This window comes from Salvelinus sp. IW2-2015, linkage group LG7, assembly GCF_002910315.2.
Source record: "Salvelinus sp. IW2-2015 linkage group LG7, ASM291031v2, whole genome shotgun sequence".
In the NCBI taxonomy this organism is placed as follows: Eukaryota; Metazoa; Chordata; class Actinopteri; order Salmoniformes; family Salmonidae; genus Salvelinus; species Salvelinus sp. IW2-2015.
This window is the reverse complement of record NC_036847.1, coordinates 1113084-1121505: the sequence shown is the minus strand read 5'-3', so window position 1 is coordinate 1121505 and position 8422 is coordinate 1113084. Positions and strand designations below refer to the sequence as shown.

The 8422-nt window shown below is 45.4% G+C and overlaps 1 protein-coding gene across 1 annotated transcript in view; it reads right to left on the bottom strand.

Annotated features, from left to right (window-relative positions):
• Positions 1–461: 461 nt before the first annotated feature.
• Positions 462–8422, bottom strand: part of LOC139028062 (proline-rich transmembrane protein 3-like) — a 13713-nt gene continuing 5752 nt past the window's right edge. The window contains exon 2 of the mRNA XM_070444616.1: positions 462–5063. Within this exon, the coding sequence (XP_070300717.1) occupies positions 3058–5063 (2006 nt within the window). The 3' untranslated portion in view covers positions 462–3057. The remainder of the gene's footprint in view (positions 5064–8422) is intronic.

Genomic DNA, 8422 nt, shown 5'->3' with positions numbered 1-8422 from the left:
TACTGTATTACTCTACTGTTTGTCCTGGGGGTGGAGGTTCTGGACAAGTTAACCACCTCTCCTCACCTCATCAAGACTCACCTCCCAGTCCAGTTGCTGCCCAAGTCCATCTGGGAGCAGAACTCCAGGGTACCGTCTGCGCACCTTTATGCTTGTCCTCTATGTTTCTCAGTTATATACACCTCTCTCTTTCTCACTCACTCYCTCACTCATGTGGCCCYTAATGCCAAGGACATAAGAACAACTTCCTATAGAGATTCATGGATGGAAAGATTAAGTGAACAATATAATAAACGAGTAAATGAATGAGCTGTATAATAWTATAGGACTGCCTTCATTATCTAAAGCAAATGTCCAGGTCTTAAAAATGTCACAGCATGTAATACAAGTGTAATAACACATAACACTGTAAGTATTGGCAGCAAAGACACACTGTCTAAGTAATAACACATTATTTCAGATTTAAAAAAAAATCTKATTTATTTGAAACCAGATAAGATGCAGCAACACAATATAATACAACTTTATWTAGAAACAATCAATTAGCAAATGAATATGTTGGAAAATCTCTACTATTGTACTTCTGCACTGTGACGGCTGTTCACAGAGGAGGACTGATTGGTTTACTGTACTATGGCACAAACAACACAAACATCCCCACAACTGCTGAAGGTCCTTCTAACCCAACCCCATAATGCAATGAAGGAGAAGGCAGAAGTTGTCCCAGATCACAGACAGAGGGTCAGATATTCTTCATCCATCCAAATGGTTAAGGTTAGAATTGGAGGTATGGTAATCTGATCCTAAACGTGTAGTTAAAAGGATGATTTCTACAGTACCTCAAGCTGAAAGTGAATGGAGAAACAGCAAAGTATACTGAAATCAGATGGGGTCATTGGAATGTAGACAACAGCACCACCCCATTGTACTGTACTGTAAATATTAACAAGTCAATCATTTCACGTCACAGGGAGAGACTGCAATGACCCTGAAAGAGGCAGAAAACAGCTGATCCTGTCGCACAGGGACCCAGTTCGTGTTCGGTATGACACATTTGGAAGGATTTTGAATCTGAAAAAAATAGTTTCTTATTGGATGTGATCAGGTAGTACCTCCCCATTTTACTCCGTTTCAAAACATCTTCTCCCATTTTGTGCCTATTTTGCTCAACCCAGGTCTCAAGAGGAGATATGGGACTGAGGATTGACTCCCGGGCTTTGTTCAGTATCACTCAACAGTTTTCAAATGGACACCMCTCCAAATTAGAGAGTGCCATTGCCACTGCCATTTAACCCCTAAAAATGAAATGCTAACGTCTACTGCAATCCCAGGTACTTCAACACTTCTATCCTGAACGGAGCCCTGCATATCAGAAATTAGGGCCGGACAGTCACTGTTCCCAATATTCCTCCATAAGCCATGACCAGTCATCACTCTCTTGGCAGGTAAATCTGTTCAACGCTTCAAAGACCTCAGTAAGACCACTTTAGATTGTCTTCACAGTAAATACATTTTGATCATTTTTGAAGTGCACCTTTATTTCCAAAGATCCAAAAATAACAGACATACTTTCTTATGTTACATAATATACTTGTATGATATTTTCCTCTTGAGTAGTAAAAATACTTCTGTCTTGAGTGCTCATGTTTAGGCTTATAGACGTCTGTAGCGTACTACAGTACAGAAGTGTTGTGGTTCATAGTACGGTAGGCAAGTATTATGAAATATAGCTGCTTAGCTGTATGGAGCAAGGAGCATAGCTAAAAATACAAAAAGTTCACGGTGTGCACTGACATGCTGCAACTGATAAAATATTGTGGGTATGTTTATACTGATGTCAGTTATATTGAGTGTTACGAAACGCAGTCATAGGCTTTGACGGTCCGCGACGATAGAATGTACCACACACAATCAGCAGGTGAAATGTATCGGCATCATTTTTCAAACTAAAATATCGGGTTTTAGCAGGAACTATTTTAGCTACAGCTCCGGGCATCAGCCACAGTTTCACAGGATAATGCGCTTTCTTTCTGGGTGTCAGTTCAGTTGTTTTTCCTAATAAACATCACATTTACATACAAGGCAAACTACTGAAACAGCAACTCAATTTATGAGCCGATTACCAGCAATCCTATGCATGTGGACTGCTACGCTGCCTTCATGCTAGAGGAAATATGGGAAAAGACCACTGTTGTCAGTCAGGTAATGTGTTATTAATGTATTTTTAAGCATAACTTGAAATCAACCACCAACGTGATCAATGTGTATGGCACAACTCTTAAAAACACATGAACGTATATGCATCAAGTTGAACTATCAAGGACAGCAAATTAATACTATCAAAGCGAACAAAGTTAATAAATTCATATAAAAGGCATTTTTACAAGGGCTTTCAGAAAGGTAGGAGCCACGACGTTCATATTTAACATACATGGCTGGCAACAGATTCACAACAGATTCACAGAGGGAATGGTAGAGATGACCAATAAATATTTTAAGGAATCTCTGGGTCGTCACCAATATGAATCCAGTGTCAATCCATTCCTCTGTTCGCTCAGGACCACCTTAAATAATAGTGCTACAAAGAGTGAATGTACAGTATGTGCTGATGAATGTGATGCTTGAAATGCAGCGATGTTCATCAAATGTACACAGGTGTGTAACTGTAGGCGTGTGTTTGTGTGTGTGTTCTGTTGTTCACACATGTGCGCTACGCCCAAGAATCTGAGTCAGGTTAGCCACACCTGTGCCATAAACACATTTGAACCACTCACATTTAGAGCAAACACTGGATAATGTCCCATATAGGACATCTGTTCAACTCAGTGGATATGAAAGCTTTTATGTATTTTCCCTCATCTTCTCAAAATAGGTTCTCTGTCCATGATTCACGTAACATTCKTCATGTAGTTGAGTCAATGTTTATGATAAAGTCTAGTTGACTAGATAGACTTAAAGTTATTACCTAAGTGTTAAGGTCTTATGTAAGTTTGTTTTTTGATGGTTTTGCTTGGGGCTTGGTCATTGGTCCTGATGTCCTGGGTTAGAGTTATGGGTTCAGAGGTCAATAATCTCACTGCTGATGCTGGCTAAGTCATCCTGCCTGCTGACCACAATGTAACTCTTCCCTCCCGCTCCCTCCCTCTTTGCCCTCCCCCTCTGGGTCTTTGTGTCTGGGGTGAGGAACAGCGTTGTGTCGACTTCCCCCTCATCCCCAAGATGCCCCTTGGAGGTTCTGGAGGGGTGCAGGGAGATGGGACAGGAAACTGAGGAGGGGACACTGGCTCCCCCGTCCCCGGCGCAGCAGTGCCCCTGGTGAGAGGGCGTGGGGGGAGCAGTGACCTGCCTGTTTGGAACACTGCTGAGCACACTGCCCCCAAGTGGCACGGAGGAATCTGTACAGGCTAAGCGATCTTCACTGCTGTCAGAGATCTGGGGGCCGGTGTMCCTGCGGAGCCAGGGGCCCCCCTGACTGACAGCTGAGCCCGGGAAGMGAGTGGGTGAGGGGGCGCACAGGGGCTGAAACAGGCTGCCCCCATGGAGGAGGTGCTTTTGGTGCAGGGCCTCATCGATGCTGCGGCTCAGGTCGATGGGGGAGGGGGGTTGCAGGTCAAACTCATACAGAGACACCCCTGACTCCTTCTCCTGCTCCAGGCTGCCGCTAAGGAAGTGCAGTGGGGGGTGTCCTAACGCCTGCAACAGAGATCCTGTGGACCTGTCCGACACCCCATTTTCTGCAGACCTGCCCCTCTGGTTGCGTCCACGGTTGCTGTCCTTGACGCCGCGCGGGTGTGATGGTGGAGCCTCATGGTTCTGGTTTCTGATCAGACTCTTGCTGATGTCAGCCCCTGAGCGCTCCTGCCCTGCCCAGTTATTAGGCAGCTCCCCCACCCCGCCCCCTCCTACTCCTATTCCTCCCACTCCGTTACTCTCTGACTTCCCACAGGGCTTCKCTGTCAGGCTCTGGACTATCTTGGCCCAGCAGGTGTGTTTATGAGTCGACCCAGATGACTGTCCAGGTGAGGGGAGATCTCCTCCCCCCCTGCTCTCCCCTGCTCCCTCCTCTCCTCTCCCTTGGGCCCTCCGGGGCCTCCAGAACACACAGGAGCCCAAGAGAATGAGAGAAAAGGCCCAGGCCAGCTCCAACAGCCGGGCCCAGAAGTGCACCAGCCACCAGTCCCAGCAGAAGCGCCTCCAGTCCCCCAACATCCCGTAGAGCCACATGGTGGCYTGGACATGGAGCCCACAGCACAATGCCCCTAGGAGGGCAGACAACACCAGCGCACGACCCACCACCGACCCTGRCCTCCTACCCCCCGGCCAAGCTTTAACTGCCCTCCCCTCCTCTGGGACAGGTGACTGGGTGGGCGGGTGGCGGAGGCAGGGGAAGACGTAGCACAGGAAGCCCAGACAGAGTGCCAGGCCCCAGCAGAGAGACAGAGACTGCAGGGTGACAGGCACGGCTGGGGACAGGGCTGGGGAGAGCAGGTCAGCAGCCAGCAGCAGGGTGCACTGTAATACAGCCAACACAGCCACCAGAGGAGGGCGCTCCAGAGCAGATGGCAGCAGACTCACACCTGCCCCCTTCATGGCGAGCAGCACCAGTGCAGCCTGAGCCCACACCAGTAACGGCAGAGGGAAGTTATAAAGAGCAGTCAATGCAGGCCGTGGAAGAATCTTCCTTGTTCCGTATGGGTCAATCAGGAACATAGCTGCCCTGSCTGCGCCCACCAGGAGGAGGAGGGTGTTGGCCAGGACCAGCGCACCACGGTGAGGGCAGTGCATTCTGGGGGATAGGACCAGACCCAGGGTCGCTCCAGCCAGGAAGAGCAGGAAGAGGACAGCCGAGCCGTAGACGTGGAGCCCCCAGGCGAAGCCCAGCGTCCTTCTCAGGTCATCCCACAGGAGAGAGGTGTCGTTGGGGGATGGGTGGAGGCGAGGGCGGCCCACTGGGATAGAGCGGTTCCTCTGAACTGGGCGGGTGTCATTTTTGGGGATGTACCGCCCTCTGACAATTTGTAGAGTAGSGGTGATGTGGAGAGGGGTCCTCCCTGGAGGCAGAGAGAGAAATTGTTAATTCATCATATTGAACTGTCCCAAAACATGATTGTTATGATTGACAATAATACTCAAAAATACTTTCTTTAACAGAGCAGAACCCAGCTAAAACAAGTGGACACATACAGTGGACCATCTACCCCACTACAGGGGGCTAATTTCCTATGAGAAGAGTATATTGAAAGCACAGCAGGAGTTGAATATCTTGACCTTCTTTTCTCCTACCAGGCCAAAGGACACTTAACACTCAATATTTAAACTTTGTCAACAGTGTTTTCCAATAAGGGCAAAAATCACAAAGGGTAATTGTGAAACAGTTCACCTCTTTCAACCCCAAACAGCCCTCACACACAATCCAAATAGTAAATAGTCTCTCTCTCTCTCTCTCTTATTATCACCCCCTCTCCACCTCTTCCTCTCCCTGATAGTGTGTGTGTGTGTGGCAGGTAGCTAGATAATATGTGTTTGTTGACAGTCGTCAGCTCTTACGTAAGACACCTTCCTGCGAGCCCAGCATGGGGTCAGCTCAGTGCCTTTAACACAGTCAACACGCCTTTATTTGACCTTGAAGTTCTGACTGAATGGACGCACATTTGAACGCCCCAGGACGGTCCCCTTACTTTGTGCTGTTATAATTTATGCTATGAAATCCTGCGATTTCATTAGGGCAGTTCCCCCTCATAGCAAAAAGCTYTCAAAACAATCCAAGCYATGTTCGCAYGGCCTATGTGCTAACGGAGGCGGAGCTGCTGGCAGTCACTGAGGGGCGGAGTAGTAAGTAACTGAACAGCTTGTTTTGAACAATATATATTTAAAACAGGAAAATGGACACATTTACCACACTTTTATGAGCATTAAAAACAAAATATATATTTTTTTTTTTATTACGTCCGTAATGGGCGGGCTGCCGCTGTTATGGACAGCGCACAATTGGCCCAGCGTCGTTCGGGTCCGGGTTTGGCCGGGGTAGGCCATCATTATAAATAAGAATTTGTTCTTAACTGACTTGCCTAGTTAAATAAAGGTTAAATAAAAATAAATTGACATTTTCAGAAATTACAATGAATTTAAAAAAAAATTTAAATCCTGTGCAGCACCTTTAATATATCTGTGGGAATGGAGCACGAAGCARATGACACCAACTGAAACTATCAAAGACCTGCCATAATATCTATCACATATGCCTGTTCCCCTTCCCTTCACACACTCTCTTACTCTCTCTCTCTGACACACACACGTACATGTGTTCACACATGAAAGCGCACATACACAATACGATCTATCTGCAGTTCAAGGCAAAACAAGCAAATCATTTCCCCAGAGAGCTCCACCTTATCCTGTTAAGCCCGGTAAAGCCAATAACACTCCAATCACAATTCCATTCATCACCTCCAACCACCAGAGCTTAAACACTAAGATAACACTGACAGGGTGGACTACCATAACACAACTTACAGTGCATTCGGAAAGTATTCAGACCCCTTGACTTTTTCCACATTTTGTTACTGGCAGTCACTGAGGGGCGGAGTAGTAAGTAACTGAACAGCTTGTTTTGAACAATATATATTTAAAACAGCCTTATTCTAAAGATAAAAAAAATAAAATGTAAATCCCTCATCAATCTACACACAATACCCCATAATCACAAAGCAAAAACAAAGTATTCTGAAATGGTCACACACAACCTCTCACATTTGTGTAATTCCCTTCTCTTAACTACACTCTCCACTTTCTGAGCAGCAGGACTCAGACATGTCCCAGATGTGCTGCTCAAATTTCACAGTTGGAGGCACTTGGAAGTCCCCACTCTCTAACACACAAACGCACGTTACAACTGTCACGCCCTGACCTTAGAGAGCCCTTTTTATGTCTACTTTTGGTTTGGTCAGGGTGTGATTTGGGTGGGCATTCTATGTCCTTTATTTCCATGATTTGGTTTTCTATGTTTTGGCCGGGTATGGTTCTCAATCAAGGACAGCTGTCRATCGTTGTCTCTGATTGGGAATCATACTTAGGCAGCCCTTTTCCCACCTGTGATTGTGGGTAGTTGACTTTTGTTAGTGGCACTTAGCCCTGTAAGCTTCACGGTCGTTTTTYTTATTTCTTGTTTTGTTGGCGACATTTTACTAATAAAAGAAAATGGATGCTCACCACGCTGTACCTTGGTCTCCTTTCGACGACAGCCCTGACAACAACACACTAACAAGACCAACACATGTGCCAACACACACAAAATACATATGACAGCACATACTGTATAAGCATCTCTCTGTTATCATTATTATGAGCCATTAGTTAACCGATCGACCTCAGTGTTCTGTAAAGAGGCATAGTTTCAGTACACTCCTGGGGACAACAGARCAAATGGAGGGTTGTTTAAATGTGGCTTGTTTAAACGTGGCTCAAATGTTGTCCTGGTGATATCTAAGAGTGTCATTATCTTCCTTTTCTGTCTGCTTTTCCTCTCCTCTACTTCTTCCCGTTCTCCATCACTCTCTCATCCATCTCGTTTTCATTATTCACCCGGTGTACTTTCTATACCCTTGCCTCTCCTTCTGCCTTACTTTATCTTTCACTCACTACCTCCTTAKTCTTCTATGTCCTCCCTATCCCCTTCCATTGTTCAAACTCTCAGCGTCACTCTTCAATCCTTTATCTCTTTCTCGTTTTCTTCTTTCCTCTACAATCTTAGAGTTGGACGGAACCCTTGGAGAACCTCAAGGAAGCATTGCGAGTCAATGGTTCATATTTGCACCTTCGGTTAGTCAAGGGTTTATTGGAGGAACCTTTAGTGTTTCAATGTAGCATGGCTTAGTAAGGTGCGTGGCTTTCTGATAGATACTTTTTGGCCTACTGTTAGAGTAAATGTAATTCCTGTTAATCTCTTCAGTTGTGTTGCCATATTAAGGTTGAACATTGACCGTTTTGTAGCTTCAATGAGGKTTAGAGGTTTATGAGTTCCCCAAGGACCMAGTCAAATCRCAAAGTTGGAATAGTTACTATTTAAAAAAAGATATATATTTCACCTTTATTTAACCAGGTAGGAAAGTTGAGAACAAGTTCTCATTTACAATTGCGACCTGGCCAAGATAAAGCAAAGCAGTTTCGACACATATAACAACACAGAGTTACACATGGAGTAAAACAAACATACAGTCAATAATACAGTAGAAAAATAAGTCTATATACAATGTGAGCAAATGAGGTGAGATYAGGGAGGTAAAGGCAATAAATAGGCCATGGTGGCGAAGTAAATACAATATAGCAATTAAAATACTGGAATGGTAGATTTGACAGTAGATGAGTGTGCAAAGTAGAAAAACTGGGGTGCAAAGGAGCAAAATAAATAAATACAGTAGGGGAA